The sequence below is a fragment of the Silurus aristotelis genome (genome assembly GCF_946808225.1).
Source record: "Silurus aristotelis genome assembly, chromosome: 15".
NCBI classification, from domain to species: Eukaryota; Metazoa; Chordata; class Actinopteri; order Siluriformes; family Siluridae; genus Silurus; species Silurus aristotelis.
In genome coordinates this window covers 8,366,801-8,393,082 of record NC_139588.1, presented here as the reverse complement: position 1 = coordinate 8,393,082, position 26,282 = coordinate 8,366,801, and the positions used below count along the sequence as shown (strand labels likewise).

The 26,282-nt window shown below is 38.9% G+C and overlaps 2 protein-coding genes across 3 annotated transcripts; both read right to left on the bottom strand.

Annotated features, from left to right (window-relative positions):
• Positions 1-1,063: 1,063 nt before the first annotated feature.
• mysm1 (Myb-like, SWIRM and MPN domains 1) lies at positions 1,064-13,535 on the bottom strand. 2 transcript variants are annotated; one of them, XM_083563309.1, is made up of 20 exons: positions 13,423-13,535; positions 9,190-9,262; positions 9,007-9,077; positions 8,844-8,909; positions 8,601-8,673; positions 8,383-8,481; positions 6,563-6,977; positions 6,272-6,473; positions 6,058-6,188; positions 5,852-5,955; positions 5,648-5,725; positions 5,186-5,265; positions 5,044-5,098; positions 4,901-4,951; positions 3,935-4,009; positions 3,450-3,638; positions 2,886-3,018; positions 2,664-2,769; positions 1,857-1,914; positions 1,064-1,779 (listed from the first exon to the last, which is right to left on the bottom strand). In XM_083563309.1, exons 2-20 carry the CDS (start codon positions 9,241-9,243, stop codon positions 1,450-1,452), a joined length of 2,370 nt encoding a protein of 789 aa, XP_083419435.1. In that variant the 5' UTR covers positions 9,244-9,262; positions 13,423-13,535; the 3' UTR covers positions 1,064-1,449. The 2 variants fall into 2 exon arrangements, with proteins under 2 accessions (XP_083419435.1, XP_083419434.1); XM_083563308.1 differs by lacking the exon at positions 13,423-13,535 and adding an exon at positions 11,380-11,532.
• On the bottom strand, positions 13,404-24,620 carry scrn2 (secernin 2). The gene is made up of 9 exons (XM_083563348.1): positions 24,343-24,620; positions 21,057-21,219; positions 20,580-20,761; positions 18,575-18,774; positions 16,748-16,963; positions 15,934-16,099; positions 15,620-15,791; positions 15,341-15,503; positions 13,404-13,796 (listed from the first exon to the last, which is right to left on the bottom strand). Exons 2-8 carry the CDS (start codon positions 21,216-21,218, stop codon positions 15,351-15,353), a joined length of 1,251 nt encoding a protein of 416 aa, XP_083419474.1. The 5' UTR covers position 21,219; positions 24,343-24,620; the 3' UTR covers positions 13,404-13,796; positions 15,341-15,350.
• Positions 24,621-26,282: the final 1,662 nt, after the last annotated feature.

Genomic DNA, 26,282 nt, shown 5'->3' with positions numbered 1-26,282 from the left:
GTTATTTGAATGGCGAGATTATTGTTTCTGGATGCTGGTTTAAGTATTTCCTTGATCCTTGAGTTCAAATCCCAACTATATCAAGCTGATACTCCTGAGCAAAGAATTTAACCCCAGTAACTGCTCAGTTGGATAGATGTAAGACTCTATAAAGGCGCCTGCTGAATGGCATAAATGTAAATGAGTATTTCTGTAACTGTTGATCTGGGTTTTGATGCATAAGTTTTTAGATCTTTCTCATAGTTTTGCAATGAAGAAAAAAACCATCCAGTGAGCAGAAATTCTGCAGAATGGAAGCTTTACTCATAAAGGAGGTCAACAAAGAATGATCGGAATTGAGCTGACAGAAAGAGCTACAGCAAGTCAGATAACCACTGGGTACATCTGTGGTGAGCAGAAAAGCATCTCAAAATGCACAACACTTCAAATCTTAAGGCAAATTGGCTACAACAGTAGGAGACCAGGCCAAAGGTTCACTTGCGTCAGCCAAGAACAGAAAGCTGAAGCTGCGTTGGTTGGAGATTCAACAACACTGGACTGGAGGAGCCTAAGACAATACACTAGTTATATTATTCATTAATTTCCTGATCATTATTTATTTATATTCATTATACATCACAGCCTTACCAATCTGTACATATGGAAATATTTTACACACCACCAATGCACTTCTGGTTAACTGTATTTCGTTGTCTGTTACCCCAACACGTGCAATGGCAATAAAGTCTAATCTAATTTGATTAAAAATCTTTTTGAACTCAAACTCAAACCTGATAAATTTGAGTTTGATGCTGGAAGCAGAAATCCATAGATCCTGTCAACTGTCATGTGAAAAGGCTTCCATTCTAATAACATTTACCTCTATCAATCTAAATTACGAGCCTGTTTGTTTAGTGTTCTTCAGGGGTCTTCATCAGATCCAGAGTCCAGAGCACAAATGTGAAAGCTCTGCAGGAATTGTGTGATGCAATCATCTTAAAATGGAATCCATGCTTTTAAAGAAATGAGAGCAAAGGGAGCTACTCCGGATTAGTAGTGTTTCTAATAAAGTACTCAGAGAAAGTCACGTTCAGACATTATTTATACACAACACTGTAGAGTTAAGAAACACTTTAGAGAGCCTAAGACATGAGTGTTTGCTGGTTGTTGATGGTGTGTGCCAAATGGTGTACATTTAAACTGATCAAAAAGAGCAGACAGACATAGTGAAGAGAAAGAGAGAGCAAGTACAAAACCCTCTTGGGTAGTTAATACAGTATACTTGATTAATGCCGACATGGTTTTAGTGAATCGGTGTGCATAATGAAAAAAATATGATATTAACATTAGGTATAGTGCTTCACAAACGATAATTGGTCTTATTACAAAATACAACCGAATTATATTAGTATCTGCAGCAACAGGAGACTAATCCTTAATAACTTAGCTACGACTTACGTCAGATCATTATTAATACTCAGATTTTTCTGATGCTACATGAGGTATATTTGCTTCTTGTCCAGCTGCAACTCCAGGACTCGAGCTGTTAAAAACGTTATCAGAACTGCTAGCGTTAATGACGGGCTGCTCATCTGAGGAACACGTCTCCTCGTAGTCCAAGACTTCGCCGCTCTCTATCAGTTCAGACGTGGTGAATGTGATGAGATGAGAATTGGAGCCGGAAGCTTGCTCGGTCTCCTGCTTATCTATGAAATGTGTAACGAAGAGCGCTTCGATCTCGACCAGAAAGGCCTCCGTCTCTGGGATCTCTGGGAGAACCGTCCTAAGTGATGTGAGCATCTGTGGAATAATTACAGTTACACTTAACAACTCTTTATGTTTAAAGGTAAGGAAAGAAAAGCTTATCTGAATCGTACCTTTTCCAGGCATGTGAGGGAGGAGTCTCTGCGGTAGAGTCTTTCCATGGGCACAGACCTGCAGGAGAAAGTCACACAGAGGGTCACACAGTGAATGAAATTGGCACAGATGACCAACACTACCATACTCAAGTATTTCGACTGTTTTCGCTGTGCTGTAAAAACACTATTCGTGCAAAACATCTAAAATGACTTGTTAAAATGAAGTGAAGAAAATGCTGAATTTTGTAAAATGCACCGAATTCTTCAAATCTTTGACCACAATTATAAATGAAGCCCAGAGAGGGAAATGTATGATCATTGCATTGGTATGGGTAATCAAAAATGTTTGACTAGTTTTGCAACACACCAACAGATGGCAGCACAAGGCTGCACACACAATCACAGGAATCGCTGACCTTCATAATTTAAAAGACGTCGCTGTATCCCTGTGCAGGGGGACTGTTTTGAAGGTGATAGTGTGTAATAATAGATAAATAAATTTCTTTTTTGTAAACAGAGCTCGTCTCGAAACCTTTTGATATCACCTCGTATCTTAAAGAGTGTAAGAATGTTGGATAAAACTACATAAGAACAGATTGGATTACGTCTGTCTTATCATCCTCAGATTGTGGTTTTCAAAAACAACCATCTACAGTAGTTGTAAATGACTTCAAGATTCCGATCTGATCTAATCTCAAATAATCTACAGATTAGACAAAATAGATCAAATAGAAAGCATGCAGAAGTAGTCCTGTTATTATTTCCGGTGCATCTGACGTAATGTAAGGAACACGGCTGCGTCGTGTAGGAGAGAAATGCACCAACCCATACGACTGCCTGTACTTGAACACCACCCATTCTGCTCTTCTCATCACTTCCTTCAAGTCTGGAGCTTCAGCGGAGACTTGATATTCAAACTTGTAGGGAAGCTCTAAGACAAAAACATGCGTCACATTTTTATACAATGTACACTGCCGCAAAAAATATACCTAAATGATGATGTTTGTATAGTTTAAACGCTTTGTTGAAGAAAAAGTAGGTACACACTCTGAGTGCCAGCAGATCCGCTCTCATCTTGCACCAGCAAACATGTATTCTGGGACACGGGCGAGGGGTTAGTGGGGTTATATGGGCTTACAATCATTCCAATAAATGGAGCTCCTCCTCGAGAGAAATAATTCTGGAGGTGAAAGAAAGGGAGAGAAATAATTATTCTCACTTATAATTCTTTAATAAAGACACGGACATTTTCACGTGTGTAGTTATTGGTTATAATCTTTGCCAGATTTGAGCAACAACTTTTGTCTCATTTTATCTGTTATGGCTGATCAGTGGGTGTAAATATAATATACTTGTAAGAGATAATCCATGAGTGGGTGTGTTACATGATTGTTGGTGTGGGTGGGTGTGTTACATGAAGTTTAAGGTGATATAACTGATCTACATAAAATAATCTTTTTGAATGGTACCAATAATTCTATCTGCACGCTTAATTAAAGAGTGGCCGCTGTGGCATTTTGGCATTGTCTATTAGCTGTGACTAATAAATATTCAAGTTTAAAATACACCATTTATTTCAAAATCCACTGTATTACATGCAGGCAGTCATACCTGGTACTTTGCCTGAGTGTCAATGTCTCTGAGTGAAGGGTTTGGATCAAAAGCTGGATGCGAGTGATACCAGCCAACTACACTGTGTCCTTTGGCCCCAAGCATCTCAGACGCTTGAGTCTGGGAGACGGGGTCCATTTCACACTGCAGTCCAGTGCTGAGGCTGTTACATGGTTCTGCTGCGCAAATCTGCACACAAACACACATCGTCAGCTACCTACACTATACGACCGAATGCATGTTGACACCTCTCTAAGGCACCCATATGAGCCGCAAAGTCTGACCCTGTATCCGTTACCATTTCTCCTCTGAAAATTCATGCAAACCTGATGAAGAACTCAATAGTCCTGCACAAAGCCCAGACCTTCCCCACTAACATCAGTACCTGATCTCAAAAATGCTCTTGTAGCTAAACAACCATAGATCCTCACAGCCTCATTCCAGAATCAGGTGGAAAAACCTTACCAGAATCTGAATGCTCTTACCTTTAACACTTTGTCCTCATGATCATAAGATCCACCCAGGAGTCCGATCACTTCTCCCATAGAGACATGAGCGTGCTGGCACAACAGAGAGACATTTTTTTACTGAAGTGGTTTATATATACAAATGATAGAAAAATGATTTCAAATAAGACACGTAACATATAAAGCCTTTCATTCATTCTTTTTAACATGTAGACCAATTGTACCTACAGAGTTCATTTTCTGGCACTAAGATTGCATTCGGGACACGTGAAACATTGTTAATCAGTTCAATCAAATTATACCCGACAAAAGACGTTTCTCAAAGCTTGGGGAAAACTATACACTGTAAATGTGACACACTGACAAGATCAGTATTTAATAAAAGAATTTCAACACCTTGCTTGCAGGAAAATATTTATTTTAAACAAACTTTTAGCAACAAACAGTAAATAAAGATATTCCTGAATTCCTCAACCTCAGCTGAATCGCCTAAAGTTTATACAAGACGCTCTGTGAACCTTTCTGGTGATCTTTCCTTCCAGTGCAAGAAATCTAGAGAGAATCATCTTCCATAGCAAAAAAAATAAATAAATAAAAAATTACTGATTTCAGATGTTTGTGCACTTATGTTATATTGCAGAAGAAAATCAAAGGGCCACATTTTTAGATAGAAGTCCTTCAAACACGGCTTACGATTCTCAGGAATGGTTATTTATTCATTTATTAATAGGGAAAAAAAAATTATTTTGTGATTTGTGAGCCGGTTTGTATTGATATTGGAGTAATACTGACGACAAACATGTGTCCCTCATGTGTGCATTATCTGTGTTTGGACACATTGGTATACAATTTGATATACAAAATCAATCAAACTATAAAGCTCGATATCTACAGCCGTATCTGGTGTCATTATGATTGGTGTGTTTCTGTACTGTGTGTCAGTCTGTCCATTCAGCATTCCACAACCAAGCACTGTAAACATACCAAATCCATGACAACCAGGGCTTCAGCACACACTATCACTCGGAATGGTTCCTGGAGATACCAAAAAAAAAAAAAAAGGTCTAGATGACATGTTCCATAGACTACATGTAAATTAATCTGCAGTTTGATTGGGAGAAGTTTACCTGTCTCTCCTCTCCGAAGGCTTTGCACTGGATTAACTGGAATGGATCGAAAGAGCTGCAAAGCAGAAAAAACCTGAGCTCGGATTTTTTCCCCCTCTAAGACAAAGTGTATACAATACAAGTGCAATACATATGTTCTTACCCTCTCTTGGGGAGTTTGCATGGCCTCGGGTGCCTTTTTCTCATCTCTCTCCTCAGGGCCAGTTCTTCTGCACTCAGATGCTGATGGGCACAAAAAGGAGTCCCTTTTAAAACTTTATACATAAAGAGGATAATACTCCATTATTAAAAGGGAGCCTTTTCCTTTTTTAAATTAAGCCTGTTAGTTTCTTCGTTCCATTCTTATTTACTGTATTTGTCTACTACGACAGTAACTTATCTGTTTTCAAACGTGATTTATTGCAGGTTTACTATGTTCAAATGTTTGTTTTCAATTAAAATCTTTAATTTACGCATATCATTTAATTATTATACAAAATTAAATAAATGATATATTCTAGATGCTTATATCTTCACAACTGAACTGAAAATGTCTGTATTATGCAATTAGGAAGCGCCTTTTCTTGGTGCATTTTGTTGGTTTCTAAAACAGAGATTCCAGTACCTCATAGGTCTGGCCTTCCAGATCTCGGGCATCGCACCAGTTCCCAAAGGCATCTCTCACCCGTCGTTTCCTTGTGCGCTTAAAGACAAATAAACAAATCAGCGTTACAACCTCAACAAGCAATAATGAATCTAGTAAATGTAATACACATGAATACACAGATGTATATGAATACACGGGCTTTGTAATTTTACACTGAGTCACCATAGACTGTAGTCTCTGAGCCAGCTGATAGGCCTCCAGACTGTCTCTGCTTTCCTTCAGACGGGAGCGGTCCAGCGGCCGAGGACGGTTATAGATCGCCTGTTCTGTTGAGAGAAATGAAGGAAAGAAACAGCGAGGGTCAAGAGTCTTATTTGTGGAGGCATAAAAGAATGCAAGACAGACTAGAACCGAGTGAGAAGCATTACCACAGTTGAAGTTGATCGCCCCTATGAGCTCCAAGTACGTGTGTATTCTGCCAATGCAGTTCACATCTCCGCAGTTCTTTAAGCCTGGACGCACCGACGTCTTATTCAAATACTTGGGTTTGCTTTTCTCCCTGAAACACACACAAACACACACAATTAAAATGACATGTGACAAATGACATCATAAATCCATCAGCATCCCTCACACACTCACCACTGATCCAGGATATAGTTGCGAATTTTCAGATATCGCTCAGGCGTCTTCGACAGACGACCCTCAAAGAATTCTGGGATGGCCACCTTTTCCTCGTCAGTGATGGTGCTTGTGTTCAGAGTGACCTCCTGCTCCGGAGGCTTCAGCTCCTCTTCTTCGTCCTGCTCCTCCGTGTCCTCTAGGGGGCTCTTCTCGATTTCATCTATGTGAAAGCATTTTCAAAGTCAGCGGTTCTGGATGATAATTTACTCTGAATAAAGGATAGTTTTGGGATTAAATATGCTGAAGTACCTTCGGTGCACTCGTCCTCATGCTGCGGCTTTGCACACAAGAACTCTCCTGGATCGATCGCTGTCTTAAAGTGGCTGATGTTTTCTTCGGAAATGGCCTCGGCAGACGCTTCGGACGTTTCCGCCGCAGCCGAGACGTCACTGATTAATATGTCTGTAGAAAACGGTGTTTGGGTTTCACCTGCTGGATCTCGAGGCTCGCCCTTGAAATCGGCCTGGTTCTCCGGCTGACTCGCATCATCGCTCAGGTCGTCTGTGATGTCCACGTCCTCGTCGTCAGACAGCCGTTCGATGCGTACAGCGTTAGCCAGAGCAGAATTCTCAAGCTGGACCGTGTAAGGGCTGGATTCTGGGGTCTGAAGGAGTGCTCTCTGGGGCTGCGTAGAAGACACTTCAGCCTGATCTTCAGATTTAGCCTTTAGGTTAAAAGACAAACAGAAAGAAGAATGAATTAAAAGAATGAAATAAAAACCAGTACAACTGATCCGCTGATGTTTTATGCAGCCACAAATACGTGTGCGACAACCTGCATTAGCACACTTAACGCTTTTAAAGTATCAGTACAATGATGAGGCATGACAGCTGATCTATTAGTCTTTTCTGATCATTAACGCTGAAACAGAAACGACCCTTTATAGTTACAGTGCCTGTGAGAAGTTTGGATAGACCTCGTCTTTTGTGGTTTTTAAAGCACATGCTTATTGCTTTTGTTTATATGCAACAAACTAGTAAAGAAAAAGGTAAACACACAGGAATTGAACACTGAATGACTGGAAGAAAGTTCTGAAGACAGACAAGTCCAAATGTGAAATTTTTGGCTCTAATAGAAGAAATTTTGTTAGACGGAGAACAGGAGAGAAGATGTTAGCAGACTGTCTCACACCCACAGTCAAACATGGAGGTGTTTTGGAGCAGGGAAGGTTGAAGTGTGAAAGGAATTCTGACTCAACATGGCAACCATTCCATACTTCAGCTCCATACAATGTGGCTCGCTGAAACCGATTTCACCGTACAACAAGCTCTGTAAGAGTTATTTTAAGAGAAAACAGTTGGCTGGAGTGATATCTATCATGGAATGGCCTGCTCGGTCACCGCACCTAAATCCTATTGAACTGCTCTGGGATGAAGTGGATCACAAGAAAGACATCTCCAACTACTAAAGAACATCTTTGGCAAGTTTAACAAACTTAGAAGAACGATGTGTGTAAAGCTTTTATTCACGGTATAAATGAAAATAAAGTAGCTCAGTGGTTAAGGCCAATGCCTTAACTTTGGATCGGAAGGTCACAAGTTCAAATCTCACCACTATCAAGCTGCCATTGCTGGGCCCTTTAGTAAGGCCCTTAACCTTCCCCTGCTCAGTTGCAAGTCGCTCCGGATACGGGGGTCTGCCAAATGCCATAAACGTAAATGCAAAATAAATGTTCATACTGTTAAAAAATCTAGTTTCATGCATATAAACAGAAGGGACGTGTGCACGTGGCTGTCAAAAACAATAAAAGACTAAGAGAGTTACCAAACATTTGACAGGCAACTTAAAGCAGCAGTATGTCATTTATATTTATATATATATATATATATATATATATATATATATATATATATATATATATATATATATATATATATATATTAGTATTATTTATTTATTTTTATGGCACTTTTCTTTAGCATCTGTGCAGGAATTTTAAGTCTGTTAACACCTTTAATATCTTTACATTTGTTTGCCCAACGTGTGATGATTTTTGAACCTCTGTAAAAGAGACAAACATTTTTTCCCTCCCAATGTGAAGACACGACGTCGGTGCTGCCATGCAATACCTGGTTTTTAAAGTACTGCCTGGCGTAGCTTTTCACTTGGAGAACAGTCCTGGTGCCGATCAGCTTTGCGATTTTAGTCCACCTCCGCCCAAACTGAGCCTAGTTGAGTACACGTTAATAAAACTTGCATGGTTCACGGGATTCCTTGTTAGCTGTTGCATGTTTGTTATATCATTTAAAAAAAGACAAAAAAAAGAAAAAGAAAAACAAGAACATACTAGTCCTTTCTCAAAGAGATCTTTCTCCTCTTGGGCCCAACGTGTCGGCGCTCCAGAGCTCTTCGCTGGCGACCTGAACAGAATTACAGAGAACAGAGTTCTCTCAAAACAAGATTCGATCATTAAGCTCTTTTATTTTACATTTCTTCAGCAGTACTAACTCGGATCATCCAAACGCTAATGTGTTTATCAACCCAAAATTTAAGAAGAATACACCCTTTATCCACTCTATCCCTCACTCACTTTTTTACTTTAGGCTTTTCGTCAGTCCACGCCACTTTCGGGACGCTCTTCCCAGCAAAGTAATACGTAAGCACAGTTTAGGATGTTTATGCTTTCTGGATAAAACAAGCAAATCAAAGTGAATTAAAAAAAGGAAACCCCAGGTCTCTTTAAATAAGGATATTGTTCTTCCAGCAGCATGCTCTCAATGATCTCTCTGTTCTCATCACTGATCGAGTTGTCCAATGTCCAGGGCTGAGCGAAGTGAAACAAATAAGACAAACGTGAGAAATCCGAACTTTGGCGATATAATTGAAATAATTGAAAGGTATTGATGTGTTTATAAAACCTAATCTTTCTTTCTTACCAGTACAGATGGGTCAGTCCTCCATGCTGACTGCAAGTACTGATCCTGGAGCATCACTGTTCTCGTCAGATCACTGGGGGGAAATAAATCAAGCAGGTGAGATCTTTTACAAGAATATTATTTTCATGAAGATAACGGATACATAATCGATAACCCTAACCCATCGAAACATAATCATTTGCCCTTTCGCCTGTATATGCATTTATTACAAAATACTGACGGAAAAATATTGACGTATAAAACAATATCTTAGTTCTATCTAATAGTTCTATTATGATCCCCCCATGCCTACTTTAATCAAAGGTGCAGGCTATTTGTTGGTACCTCGAATAATAAAGACTACAGCAGGGGGCAAAGCTTAGTCATACAAAACCCTAATTATGGAACAGTTGAGGAATTGGTGTTCGGGACTCCAACAGTGTCAATGTTCAAAGCTGAAAACACAAATCGGAAGGGGGGGGGGGTTTGGTCATGAATAGAGTGTTTTGGTGAACTGGGATGTTTAGATGCTGTCGTCTCCTCACTCTGACGTGTTCACTCAGGTTTGTTGGTGGTCTCTCATCCCAGAGATCCCTCATGTCAGTTACCTTCTTATTCTGTTATTCTGCCATGGCAAGTCTTTTGCCAGAGTCCCTACTTACACCCTGATCACACTGTAGTGTTCCTAAACATTAATAAAACAATTAGGATACTGTACTTCTGTCAATATCGTTCACACACATATCCACCCCTTTCTGTCTAATTCATGTATATACACACATACACAAATATATATACAGTGGAACCTGGATACTCGCGACCTCGATAGTTGGCGACTTTTCATTTGGAAAGAGTAACTAAGAGTAACTGCCGAAAAATCTGATCAGAGAGTGGCTCGAAAGTTCGGAGTAACATTTCAAAACACAGAGTTTGTACTGATAAATTACATCGATATGTTTGGAATACTATTTTATTATTGTATTATTCATTTCATTTAGTAAATAAAACATTTATGACATGTATATTTATGATATATTATATATATATACACACACACATACACACACACACACACACACACACACACACACACATCTCTTATTTTACTTTTTAATTATTAGTACTTATTTAATCTTATTTACTTATTTTAGTCATACTTATATTTTTAACCTACTTTTTTACTTTATTTTTATAAAGTATAAAATACATGTAATTAAATATATATAATTATAGATCATTTTGTATGAATTAAAAGTTCGCATTTAATCTTATTTACATACTTTATAGTTATACTTCTATTTTTTTCACATACATTTATACTTAATTTGTATTATTTTATTTTAATATTCTATTTCTATTTTCATGTTTACATGTTGGACAGTTGTAAAAAACCTTTCACTACATGTCGTACTCTGTATGAATGTGTGTGAGACAAATAACATTTGAGTAAAACTGAATAATCCTTATTTCTCGCTTCATGTCCACCTTCTCCATGTCAACCTTCTCCTTTTCCATCTCCAACCTTTAGGAGCACCAGAGACCACAGACCCTGTCCCCTTTTTTCTTTTCGGATCTGCCCGATCCATCCTATTGTACTACCTCTGTCTGGAGGTTCATTTCGAGACGCTCTGTGCACCTGGTGATGGTTCCACATGAAGGTACTGAGGTACTACTCAAGAACTTGGAGGATGGATTTGGACTTTTAAGATCAACAGTCTGTTCCAATGATTCAGCAGCACAGGATGCATGAACAATTCTGCATGTTAGCGCTTATCACTGAACATCTAAACAATGATGGAACTGTAATGAATGGACATTCGGTGGTGAAGATGGTTTGCCTTTTGAGTCTGGTTCCTCTCAAGGTTTTCTCCTCATGCCATCTAAGGGAGATTTTTTTTCCCTTGCCACGGTCATCACCGGCTCACTAGGGACATACATACACTTTTTTATACAGCTTTATAACCGCTATATCTCTGTAAAGCTGCTTTGAGACACTGTCCATTGTTAAAAGCGCTCTACAAATAAAATGTATTTGTATGACCAGCTAATCAATAAAAACCAGGTGCACGTATTAGAGCAAAGAACCAATATCTATTTCCCACGCTTTAAAGTGTCCGATTATAAACTATTAAAAACGCAGCCTTACAGTCCTGGTGCTCGCCTATGAAAATCCTTATAAAGCTCTGTAATGTATACAGAAGGCATGTTTACCCATCATCTCCATCACACTCGTCTCCTTCGATGTCAACAACATCAACCTCGTCCGCCATGATTGCCTGAGCTAAAGATTGAAAGCGGCAAACGCGAGCTTACTTTCGGGTTGGCGTTTTCACAGCGACACCGAGTGACCTGGAGGCGATACTGCAGCTCAACCGTGTGAAAATAATCTGCTGTAAGTGTTAATCAATTAAACAATTGTCCTGATGATTTGTCAATGATTTGTCAATAAAACAAACATACACCCAATTGGAAGTTTAAATCACACCTCTAGCATGTGAATGGGCTTTAGTTGTTCTTCCTCTGCTGCCAAGGGTTTTCTCTGTGGACTCCGGTTTTCTCCCCAGTCCAAAAACATGGGTTGATATTGGTTCTTCCCCAAACTTTTTTCCACAAATTTGGATGCACACTATTATATATTGTATAATTTTCCTTCACTTAAACTAGGATACCGAAAATTTGTATAGGATGTATTTGGATGCAGTAGGTAGTATTACATTTTCAGTTCACTTGAACCAAGAGACCCGAACCTCTTCCAGCGTCACAATGTCTCTGTACACAAAGAAGACATGACAATATGGTTTACATGGGCTGGAGTGGAGGATCTTGAGTGGCCTGCTATGAAGCTCGGACCTATATTTAATCTTACTGAACACCTTTGGGATGATTTAGAATACTGACTGCACCCAAGGCCTCCTCACCTCATCCATCAGTACCTGACTTTATTAACATCATTGTGGCTGTGAATGAGCACAAATCACCACAAGCACACTCTTAAATCTAGTGCAACATCTTCCCAGAAGAGTGGAGGATTTTATAACAACAAATAGGAGTTAAATATGGAGTCGTTCAAACTGCACATATGAATCTTATAGTCATATAGTGTTAAAGTTATTACTTTATTATGAGCCTTTTATGGTGATGATGAATTTCAGCCTTATTAATCTCACATTTGGTTTAAGACAAAAGCTACAAAGATAAAAAAAAAAAAAATGCCCTTCATTCAACCAGTAACAATTAACCTATACTAAGTTTTGTAAGAATGAAAAATTATCCTGAACATTTGTCCAAAAAAAAAAAAAAAAAATGAAGATGTTGTGAGAGTGGTGAGGGTGGGAGTGGTGAGAGTGTGTGTGTGTGTGTGTGTGTGTGTGTGTGTGTGTGTGTGTGTGTGTGATCATGCCCTGTAAAAAGTTAGCATTTCATCCAGGGTATTTTCTGCTCTTGTCTCCAGGCTTCCCCACAATAAGGATAAGTGGTATAGCAAACGGATGGAATTGATGTAACAAAACACATTGTACATATTGTCATGCATTTTCCAGAAATTCTTGCAATTCTGCATTCTCACAGTCAGATATGTTCAAATGATGTCTATTAATTTTTTAGAACAGTACCTCTGAGATTAGACCCTGTTATGAGCATCGCTGATTGATATTTATGCAGTCGTTCTAATACATTCTCATTTATCAATTTCTATAGTAACAACTAACACTGACTTTTGTGCTGTTTAAAAATAAACGTGTCACTGTTTAGACACTGTTTTCAGGAAAGCTCTGTTTTCCAACCCACTGATTTGCTTCAAGACCGTAAAGAAAAAATAGAAGTGAGAAAACGATGGTTTATAGCTTTTATAATAAGACGATTAAGAAACAGCAGCAAACTTTACTATTATTCACTCATCAGCTATAGATGATGTGCCATTTTCAAGCAACAAATATATTAGTGTTGAGAAAACTGCAGTGGATTTAAATAGATCAAACTCTCTCCTGCCATGAAAAAGTTCCTGCTTCAATTTCATATCCACCCACACACCCACCCACCCACAGTGTTTTACTTCTTCAATATAAACCACGTTGCTCATTTTTACTAGGTGTCTCCTACATCTTGTTGACATTAACTACATGTTATTACTTCATTTTTCTTATAAGTAATTGTGTGCACAGTATAATGAATGAGTCGTATTCTACATGATATAAAATACAAGTGAATAAAGAAAGCAACAGAAACCCAGACGGTGCTCCAGTATAAATCCGTTACCTTTATTCACATCCTCCTCTGAGGGCCAGCCAGGCAGCCCAGCCCCTTGTGAACGTACACAGGAATGATCAGAATATGTCTCCTCAAATCTTTTTCACATACTCTATATTCTACACACACACACCTTAGTAATCACTTACTCATTAATGGTGCGAATATGACCGCCTGGCATGAAGATTACACATGATTATGGGGCATGAACATCTACTACCTGTTTCACACGGTTACACTTAGTGTGGCATGTTAAAGGACATCACGATGTGTTGCATTGCATCAGGAAGAACTAAGAGAGGGGGAATCGGAGCAGGCAGAGCCGTCCCGTTCCGTCCCTCTCCGGAGCAGATCAGCAAGCACTAGCGACGTTCACAAGACAACTGCAAAACAGCAGAAATGTTAAAATGTTAAAAGCAGTAAAGGTTGAACGATTCGACGGTTTTGCAGATTACTTGGCACAGATAGTTGATTTCTGGAACTATCAGCAAAAACCCATACCGACAGTTTTTCCGGGTTGCTTTATACAGTACGAGAGCAGCCTCTAGAGGCGAATCACTGACACCATGTGCTGTTTATTTGATGTGTCTCTTCTATTCTTCTTGGAGGTAACTGTTTTTTATTTCAGTTTGAATGCATGTCTTTTATTTTCCTCAATATTTATGAATAAAATAAATATATTCATATTTATTTCATATTTATGATTCAGAACTGTATTTGTATTTTGTTGTAATAAAGTTCAGTACTATTTTACATTAAACCCAACCATTAGAGTTGCACAAGCCAGTGCACTCTTCGTGCCGGTCCCAAGCCCTGATAAATGTGGAGGGTTGCGTTAGGAAGGGCATCCAGCGTAAATGTGTGCCAAATCAAATATGCGGAACACGTGGATCACTATTTTGCATTAAGTGTTATGTTTGTTTGGGTTTTTTTTTTTTTTTTTTATCAAGTATCAACGGTTTATTAATCAATTATGGGTACAATCCATCCTAGAAACCAGTATTGGGAAAATCCATGTTTGATCTCTAAAAAGCAGTAACTGGATTTCTATACTTTTTTTTTTTTTTTTTAAAGAATCCATTGATATTTTAAAATGCTCTGAGCATAAAGATTTACATCCAAAAGCATTTTAGTTTGACCAATTATTTGAATGGTAGTAAGCAGCATAATTTTATATTAATCTTTAAATTCTTTGATTGCAGGTTTAAAACAACCTTCTATATAAGGTGTCCACTTTATGGACAAAAATATTTGGACATCTGACTTTTCCGATCATATGTGGTTCTCCCGCATACAGCTACACAATCGTATAGGATGTCTGTAAACATCCACAATTTTTGGATGTAGAAGCATTACATTTTCCCGTCACTTGAACCAGGAGACCCAAACCTGTTCCAGCATGACAATGCTCTTGTGCACAAAGCCGGATCCATGAAGATACAGTTAACATGGTTTTGGAGTAGAAGATCTCCTGCTATAGAGCATTGACCTCAACCTTACTGAACACCTTTAAGATGAATTGGAATGCTGACTGCACCTCAGGTCTCCTCACCTCCCCTACACCAGTACCTGACTTTACTAACACCTTTGAATGTCTGCATGAACACAAGCACATCCCAAAATCATCCCAGACAAATGGAGGTTATTATAACAGCAAATGGAGACTAAATGTGGATTGGGATGTTCAAAAAGCACATACAAATCTTATGGTCAGGTGTCCACAATCTTTTGTCTAAAAATTCTACGTTTTCCAGAGTAAGCAGCTTTTTTTTATAACTTTTCAAGTTTTACATTAATTATTCAAAGCACTACAGCTAAATGTGTAGATGTTAAACTCTGCGTTTCTGCTGTATAGTTACATTATAATATATGTAACACCTCTGGTTTATGCTAAACTGGTCAGCAGTGTGGAATGTGGTATATTTACCTGCTCCTTCTCACTGGTAGAACTTTATTTCTGTGTCCACGCAGTCGAAGAAGAGATCGCCGAGCTCCTGGCCCTCCACCTCGCCCCTAAGCATGGCTTCAATCTCCTGCAGACACTGTGCCTCTAAGAAGCGCATAGTCTCCTTTAGAGACGCTTCACCATCCTGGCACACACATACACACACACACACACACAAACTTGTTTGGCATAATGCAATACTTCATCTAATTTTCATGATCTGCATCTCTGAGAAATAAAATCCATGACATAACTCTTTACCGGAATCCTCTCCATGACGGCCTGATGAGCTCGGTAAAGCTCGTGCTTCCTGTCCACCTGATGCTGGAATCGAGGCAGAGTCTTCACAGGATCGTCGGAGCCATACTGCGGAGACATCGTCATAGTAACAGGGCGCACGCACTCCGAGAAGATGAATGGCTTGAAAACAGACCTGTTGGGTGAAATGCCACAGTGAAGCATCCTATAGAGGACAAACTGTAAGAATTTAATACAAGTCAACCTCAACTTATATCACTAGTGACACACTGCTAGAGACTGCTAATATGATGTGAAGTGTTCCTTCAGACAAAAACCTGGAGGGATCTGGTGTGGCAGTGAAGAAGTGAACGCAGGGCAGGCTGGGATCTCGGGGGAGAATGGACACCATGCTGGCGGTGGTGCGGAAACCCGCGGAATCCATACAGATGCCGCTGGGTTTGTCTCTCAGGATGCTCATCATCACCTCAGCTGTCACAGAGCCTGCAAACACAAAAACACACAAGCACAATATAGACACAAAGACACACATATAGACACACACAGAGAAACACACACAGGCAAACATACAGACACAAAAACACACATATACACAGACACACCTTTTTAATTCACAGTATTGTACAATAAAATACTATGTAGTAACAACTTGTATAAATGCCTTTCCACATAAAAAATGAAAATATGATGATCAGGAAATTAAATTAATGGTTGCTATGGTGACATGTTCTTTAAAATGTTTAGTTAAGCTTTTTTGATGCTTGTTCCCAGAATTAGTTTTGTACAACTAAGTAAACAGAGGTCTTCAATGTTTTTCAGTAACAGGACAAGCTGCATGTTTTAGGTCTTATTAATACCTTTATTAGAAAAATATAATATTTAATGAATATGAAAATAGCTAGTGTTACCATTTTTTTAATAAATAATACATTCAGGAATTTTTTGCACCTCACACACAAGAAAAAATTGCAGAATTGATACTAGTCCCATAATAATTAAACATGTCTGGCAAATACAATTTAAAATTCTATTTAACTTTTCACTCATCTCACATCACCTAAGCATTTGCTTCGAAGCTATGTACAGTATATATTTTTAACTGGAGTGTGAACAAAGTGAAAACTCACGCACCATCGTGTTCCTGAAGCAGTGCCGTGCCTCCTTTATAACGTTGCTTGGCCAGTTCCATTCTAGCAGGAGGGTTGTCCGGACTAAACGCCACTGTAAAGCTAAACTCATCCTCTCCGTTCCACCAGCCCTGCGACTGAGCACTACTACGCAGCTCTGGATGCTCTGCAGAGATCTCAGTGCCTATCGTCAGCTGATTGGAGATGTTCTTCACTCCCTCTGGCGAAGCAAAAAAAAAAAATTCTGGAAATTTGTGACCAACTAGATTTGCACCACGGATGGCTGAAAACGTCAAGTGTCCCAATACGTTTGACCATAAAGTGTGTTAGAAAATAATTACTATTTTGACAATACATTTTACACCAGATTCAGCAACCAGTCTCACTTATACTGCCATCACTAAAAACAGGCAGGAATAATTGTTATTAATGGGACAGCTGACTTTTCCAGCTATATGTGGTTCTTCCACAAACTGTTACCACAAAGTTAGAGGCACACAATTGTATATGACGTCTTTGGATGTGTTAGCATTAAAATATCCCTTCACTTGAACTAGGAGACCCAAACCTGTTTCAGCATCACAATGACCCTGTGCACAAAGCAAACTCCACAAAGACATGCTTTTCATATGTTGGACTGGAAGATCTTGCTCCTATGGAGCTCTGACCTCAACCCTATTGGGATGAAGTGGAACATTTACTGCACCCCAGGCCTCCTCATCTCACCTACATCACCACCTGACTTTATTAACACCCTTGTGGCTGAATGATCACAAATCTCCACAAGAACACTCTTCCCAGAAGAATGAAGGTTATTGTGGGTCTAAATGTGACAGCAAGTGGGTCTAAATGTGTAATGGCACATAGGAATCGTACGGTCAGGTGTCCACAAACGTATGTGCATATAGTGTATTGTACAGATCCTCACGCACAAATATGACGATAAAATCCCAGTCTCTGCATGAAACTGGTTTACACACAACACGATCTCTATACACTTTGAGGTTAAGGTGGAGGGTGGAGAAGAGTGATAGTAGAAGTGGTTTGTGATTTGAGACCTGTGATGTTGTTTGGTTTAGAGACATTGGCATTGAGTAAAAGACTGGAGGTGGAGCTGGAGGTAGCAGAGCTGAAGATGCTGAGATTTTTATTGAGAGTGATGAGGATGGACAGGATTAGAAATGAGTTTATTAGAGGGACAGCACATGTAGGACGTTTTAGAGACAAAGTGAGAGAGGCGAAATGTTGACGGTTTGGACATGTGCAGAGGAGGGACATGGGGTATATCGGTAGGAGAATACTGAGGATGGAGCCACCAGGAAGGAGGAAAAGAAGAAGGCCAAGAAGGAGGTTTATGGATCTGGTGAGGGAAGACATTGAGGTAGTTGGTTTAAAAGAGGCAGATGTAGAGGACAGAGTAGTATGGAGACGTATGATCCGCTGTGGAGCAGCCGAAAGAAGAAGACTATCTCTAAACTTCTGGTGTGTTATTTGTAATCGACTCATGTTCAGCAGGCTGAACTGTCTCAATAAGAGGGCTCTATTAGCACTTAAATAGCTTTTGTGTGCTTTAGTGAAAAGAAGGATGGCAGAGTTGTTGCTGAGCATCAATACCACTCAAACATCTGAATAAAACCGTTACCAAATGTTAACATTTCAATCGTAAACATTTCAAGAAATAATGCATTTTTTCTTGGCATATTCACTCCATGCCAATCTACTGAATAGTTACTCAACAAGGGTAAAAAAATAAAAATAAAAAATAAAAAATAAAAATACTTTATGTCTAATGTCTTAATAATAAAGCAGTGACCAGTGATCGGCCTCTGACCTGTGATTTTCTGAGCAGCCCACAGTTTCCCAGCAGTCTCGAGGACCCAGGCTTCTTGGCGGTCAGTCAGCAGAAAGGTATTCTGGTAGCTGAAGTGTTCAGGATCCTCCCTGCATGCTCCACCCTGACCGTGCCGGTCCAGCAGCTCCGTGATCACACGCAGAGCAGCCCACGCACTGTCACCACGCTCCAGAGCCAAACTGAACACACATTCTCACAAAGTTTGTATACACCTAGGTTCAAGACAGTCAAGCATAATATTTCCTACGTTTACACATTTAATGCTTTTGTTCTGCCATTTTCAGTGTCAAGTCAGTACATTAACAATAATAGCAAAAACACCAATTTATGCCTGTTTTATATTCAAAATTTCACTTTACATCCAACAAACCTCTCATAATACTCGATGCAAAAAAAAAGTCACAATCCTCTTTTTCAGTTCAGCCTGCTTATCTATCACATTCGGGTCAGGCTTACGTGACGGTCACTCCAATACTTAATAATCCATTTGATTTTAGCTTTAATAGCATTCTTAGGGTCACAAATGTCAGAATGTAGTGGTACACAGCAATAAAATGCACTTTAGCATCTACCAGAAGTGCAAAAGTAGCAATTGTGTATGTAAGTGTACTGTATTTACAGCAGTGGTGGACGAAGTACACAATAGAGATACACGAGGTAAAATATTACTCCAGGAGAAGTAAAAGTACTATGATTTATTAAAACTAATGTTCCGATTATAATTTTTGTCACAAGACTCTTTGTTTAAACAACTCAGTTTATGTGAAAAGACTCCAATGTTACTATTAGTGCACCAATAGAATGATAATAATGAGTCAAAAACTGATTGATATCTTTTTATATTATAATAAACCCAAAAAAAAAGTTGAAGCAAAGGTGTCTCCAAATAGAAATACTTTATCAAAGTACAGATATTCGAAAAAGACACTTAAGTACAGTAACAAATTACATTTACTTCCTTACTGTCCACCACTGAGGTACAGCAAGTGGTATTTTTACATACAGATATAGATAGATAGATAGATAGATAGATAGATAGATAGATAGATAGATAGATAGATAGATAGATAGATAGATAGATAGATAGATAGATAGATAGATAGATAGATAGATAGATATACACACACACACACACACACACACACACACACTGAAAAATGTGCAGACACTGTGGAATAAGTACAAAATAATTAATAGAAATAAAGGCTAAAATGTGCAGAAGCTGAATCCTTGCTCCTAGACCTCTAAATAATGCTCCTTTATTTATTTATATATTTTCTGGTTCTAGAAACTATTAAATCATAAGCAGTACTTCACACATGGTTTCTCCATTTTGCCTCGATTTTGTTAAAATTAAATAAAGAAGTCAAATTTACGTAATCCTGTGGATTTTTATGAAGTGATTTTTGATTATGATGATTATTTTGATTATGATTTATGATTTTTATGATTTTATGACCATAAAATTCAAAGAGGGTATAATGCCCATAACATGAAAGAAAACATGGATATTTTACAAGAGCTTGTTTAAAGGGAAACTTTTAATCATGTCATATGGCTCAGCTGCCTTTTTTTAAATAAGGGAATATCAAAAAAAGACTGCTGTTTTTGCATACTTCTGTATTTTCATATTTCTGAGTTATGAAACTATGAAGCTCCTACACAAAATATACTATACAGGCATGCCTACATCTGCTCTTTGAATATTTATTCTTTACGGCTTTAATACCTCTGCTAGATACTGACCCCAGCCTATCTCAAGTCTACATTTCTCCTCATTTTTATGTCTGAACATCTGAAGCTCTTGACTGATACATACAGCACATGCACGCTTTTACACACTGTGCTGTTGCCACATGATTGGAAAAGTGCATTAAATGTAAATGTACAGATATTCCTCTTAAAGTGGGCAGTAAATATATAAATGCATGTGTTTTTCATAATGAAGCCCCACGATGATGCAAAAAAACATGGCAAGACTCACCGAACCAAATCCATGCCCAGCAACGCATCCTCCTGATTTACAGGTTCACGGGTCCACACTGCCTCGTTCCCTATACACACGCCATGCTCGTTGGCTCCCATCTCAGCCCCCCACAACCAAGCAGGTCTGCTCAGCACCACCGCATGTGTGCGCTTCACTTGCGGAATCGAGATGTATGTGCACTGGAGGGGAAATGAAGAGACGATCAGCTGTAGCTCAGATCAGATTTGCACAAACTGTATGTAGTATGTTATAGTGTTATATATTACTGCCGAGAAATTGTTAACATTGGGTTCATGTATAGTATGCTGCAATTTTCCAGCAATCCCAACATGAGAATTTTGTCAGTGCTTAGTGATCTCCTCACAGTGTGCTCAGATACAATTTGAAACGAAGGAAAAGAAACCTTTAGATGTCAGAGGAAAAAGCGCCAAAATAAATCATGTCGCATGCAAAGTGGAAAAAGGATCCACTTACCTCCACTGTGGCCCCGGGGCCATTGGATGTAGCCGGGTAATAAACCAGTTCCTGGACCTCGTCCCTTGGTCGATCCGAATTTTTACCAAATATCACGTGGTCGTATTTGGAACCGGGTGGCAGGGATACAAAGCAGTCACATGACCTGGGCGGTTCAGCCATCCTGAAATTAATCATCAGTAAACAAACATAATTCCACAAATCCACAGCACCTTCTCACAAACAATACACTCGATCATATGAAAATAAAATGAATTTCATAAAAGTGCACAAATGAGGGTATGTTATTTATTCCTAGTTCAAAAGATTACTTATGATGGTACACATTAATGGTGTGGAACGTCTGCAAAAAATGCTTTACAGTTCTGGAAAACAAACAGAAGTGTCCCTTTTCACTGAAAACTATATTATGTGTATACAATATATACAAAGTGCTCACTTGAGACTTCTTCCATACGAGATACATAAACCTCTCCTAATGATTCTACTGAAGCTTTTCAGCTCTTAATATATTCAACTCTTTATCTCTATCTGTCGCTTTCTCCTTCCTGATTGGCTGCAGCTCCTGCAGTCACAACGTAGCCAGACAAATTTCAGCATGGTCATAATAATATTTGGCATATATGAGCTGACATATGACACATACTATACTATAAAAGTTTGTGGACACATAACCATAAGAGTTGTATGTACTTTTTAAAGATCTCATTCCACATGTATTCCTAATGTGAGATTACAATAACCTTAATCGGCTCTATATTAGGCTACTCAATATTTTCCACTCCAACCCATGTTAATATTCATAGAGCATATGTCATACTGGAACAGGTTTCTTTTTGCTAGTTCAGGTGAAAGGAAAATGTAATGCTACTGTATCTAGAAATGTCCTACACAATCATGTGGCTCTAATTTTATGATACCGGTTCGGGGAAGAAGCACATATGGCTTTAAATGTCAGGTGTCCCAATATTTTTGTTTATTTCATACAGAGTATGGCAAATGTTCCACCAAATTAGACTTGACTTGACTTGTTGCAAGTGGCATTTAAACTGAGATTTAGTACAATGACATAAAGCAACATAATTCATGAGTACAATCTGATGACTCAGAGTATTATAATAAAACAGTATGTGTTTGGTAACACTCTCTAAGCACTTTCACCTCTTACATAGACACCAATGACTGACTTATTCGAAATCAGAGTCCACACTTAAACTACACAATCTTCCCAGCAAAGTGGACCTCATCATATCAACAACAGGAAACTAAATTTGAAAATCCAGCAAGCACATGGATGTGACATGTGGTCATGTGGTTCACAAAACCTTTGTCCTTGTAATGCAGAGTTGACCAGTAATGACCTTTGGTCCGTCATGCCATATATGAGAAAGGAAGGGGGGAGACTGACAAAAATCTTAATTTCCAATTTATTATAATGTTTTTTGGTTTTATTTTAAAGTTGCAAAAAATGTAAGTCAAATTACATTAAATATAGAGAATCTAAGCCAAGCTGCCACTCTTGGGCCCTTGAGCAAGGCCTCTAACCTTCTGTGCTCCAAGGACGCTATAATCACGGCTGACCCAGTGCTCTGTCCCAGTTTCCTACACCTCTGAGATATGCTATCCTTTCTTCCTTTTTTTAAACGAATTGGACTTTTTTAATTATTGCGTACAGTCTTTGGCTTTCTTAATATATGGCGACTGGAACGTTTCCTTGAATGAAACGTTGACTTCCACCCCATTGGCCCTCGATCGTTATTTGGCCCTTTGTAGGAAAAAGTTTGTGTACCACGAAAATCACTTGTATGGGCACTATATTTCCAAACGTATTGGGACACCTGACCTTTCCTGCTATATATGGTTCTTTTCCAAACTGTTACCACAAAGCTGAAGGCATTCAATTTCATAGGACGTCTTTAAATGTGCTGAAATAAAATGTTGCTTTCACTTGAACTTGGAAACCCAAAACCTGTTCCAGCATGGCAATGCCCATGTGCACAAAGTGAGCTCCTTAAAGATCTGGTTTACATGCTTTCGAAAGGAAGATCTTGAGTGGTCTGCTATAGAGCTCTGATCTCATCCCTACTGAACACCTCTGGGATGAATTGGAACGCTGACTGCATCCCAGGTCTCCTCACCTACATCACTAACTGCCTTTTATAATGCCCTTGTGTCTGATAAACACAAATATCCGTAAACACACTCCAACATATAGTGGAACATCTTCCAAGAAAAGTGGAGGGAATTATAAGAGAAAAATGGGACTAAATGCGGAATGCAATGCTCAAAAATCACCAGGTGACCCAATACTTTTGGAAATATAGTGTAACTATTTAGCACCAACATACAGTTCCTCAGCATACACAACATTTTAAGAGAAATAATGATGGGAGAAGCTCCTGAGTCAAAGAGAAGGTTTTGGGCTCATGATAATTGTAATAAATATCAGTCTTTTCACATGAACCGAGTTGATTAAAAGTAACAAAAATGATAATAGGAACATTATAGCCACAATAAATCATACCCACTTTGGAAACTTACATACTTTAGTACTTAGTGGAAGTTTAAACGGAGCACTTTTACTACATACTACTGGGGTAACATTTTATCTCTACTCGAAACTACATGGTTTGTGTACTTTGTCCACCACTTCTAAGATTACATAAACACCATTTCACGAAGACTAACACCAAGGCAAAACTCACACACTTCAAATCCACGTTTCAAGCATTTCATCAACTATTAAAATGGCTTGGAACCAAGATCTTGCTTTAATGATTTAATCTGGATTTTGGATCTTAAAGGTTTTTAATACAACAGCAATACAAGTGCAACCCATAATAAAGTCATTCTGTAGTCTGGTAGTGTTTATTGTACTCAGGTGTAACATGAATTTTGATACTATTCGTGTTAAAGTAGGAAATAAGGAGGTTGTTGGTGTATATAAGGGCTGTATTTGTTATTAAACAGGATATTAAGAGGACATGGATGTGTCCAAGGCTGAGGGAGATTACACACCAGGGTTACTGAGGCTTATCGACCGACCTCAAGCTGCAGCACAGATTATATAATAAAAAACCTGTTTAAAACACTGATAATGCATCAGAAAATGTTGAATTTGTAGTTAAACATGATATTTGTCATTTATCCGGCCTGGTTTTCTGAAGATACTTCATCCAACAGCGACAGTGAATAAGAACCAGGCGCCCCGCGTTGCTCTCCCACTTCCCCCGCTGCGTTACCGCGTCGCAGCTCATACATCTTCACTGAATGCAATTTCTTTTACCTTGCAGATGATCCAGATCCAGCAGCAATCAAGCAACCAGACAGGAGAAGAAGAAGCAGAAAGATTCAGGGATTTGTCTTGACAACCTGCTCCTGTAATGGTGTCAAAATAAAAGCCAGCTCTCAGCAAACAGGAACAGCTTTCAGTGTGAAAGGAGGAACTCATGCCAGGGTCTGCTGTAATGACAAACAGACTACCAAAAAGTTCATTCTTTATCAATAATAACCAGATAATATCTCAGTGGTTAAGGTTCTGGGTTCCTCAGCAGAAGGTTGAAGTCTCACCAGCCAAACTGCACAAGGTGGGCCCCTGAGCAAGGCCCTTAACCCTCTCCTCTAGAATTGGTTAAGATTCACAGATTTGCATCGGATACAGGTTGCCATTTGTATCCCATCGATGCTTTGTTTTTAACATGTTTGCAGACGATTTATTGATGTATTCGCTAGCATGACCAATTGTTTGTGGCCAATATTTGATATGAAGATTGATTTCTCCTCGCTAAACTGTATCCCGAGGGCGTTCTCTCAGCATCACCGCTGCCGCCTGAAAACGACGTATCACGAGGCGTGTCCCGAGAGTCACATAATACAGATTTACATGGCAGAGGTAAAGCTGCATCTTCAGAACAGGACATTTTATTTCAGCTTTTTTCTTTTCTGCACTAAAAAGGCCTGTTTGTGAAAGGGTAATGTGTTAGAAGTCGGTTACTTGTCAGTTTGCTGTTTGATCGAACCAAAGAAATAAAAGCGAATTATTTGTACCACATTGAAATCGTGTTGAATCAAATCAAAACTGTATCACATCACATCTGCTGCTTTATATGTATGCTTGGCTTTGCATCGATATGCGAATCGCATCCACCTCCGTCATGGAGATGCACATTCCTACTTTCTGCTGCTGACTCCAGATCCCAGCCTCTGAAAAAGCTGGGGTAAAGACTCTTACTTCGCTAATTGGCCAAAATTATTATTTATTAATATTATCCAATCAATAGAACATTATATTTGTATATGTTAATCATCAAAAAAATTGGTCAATAGTGATCCTTAAAAATTTTTGTGAAGATTTTTCTGTGAGTAAAAACATCCAAAATTCCTTACATACATGTTTAATAAACCTCTGCTTTACATGTTCACTACACGTTGTATTTGCTTTATCATTAAGATGTTGAAGTGACATAAGAAATTCGAATGACATGTTGAGCATTAACAGCATTAACTTCTTCAGCTATTTGAGCTACAGGAGCTCGTCTGTTGGATCGGACCACACTGTTCCTTCCTTGGACCACTTTTAATAAATACTGAGCACTGTAGACCGGGAAAACCCGTAAGAGCTGATATTTTGTCTAGCCTTCACAATTTGTCCCTCTTCCAACTCGCTCAAATCCTTACCTATTTTACCCATCTCGAGGCATCCTGAGGTTGCTCCAGCCCCAGTCATGTCCTACCTCATGAAGATTGTGGACCTTTAAAGAAGTGGATACTGACTCCGCAAACATCCCGAACCATCTAGAGACGTATCAGTGCCAATTGGATCCCACTTTATATGGAGTTTTGACATTGGACCTCCTTGAGTGTTTAAAGGCTCTGGCATAGAGAAGCTGGTGTTGGATACGTGATGATCGCAAATGTTCAGCTCTTTTATGAGTTGCTCAGTAGATCCTAGTTTTATAACCACAATGACTGTATAAGACTGTGGAAAGAACATCACTCATAATCTTACATTACAGTGTTTATTGTTTAAAGACTATAATCACAGTCTTGATGTCACCCAAATGAGGATGGGTTTGCCTTTTGAGTCTGGTTCCTCTCAAGGTTTCTTCCTCATGACATCTAAGGGAGTTTTTCCTTGCCACAGGCTACTCATCAGGGATAAATACACACCATTTACCTTAACTCTTAAAATTCTGTAAAGCTGCTTTGTGAATGTATGTTGTGAAA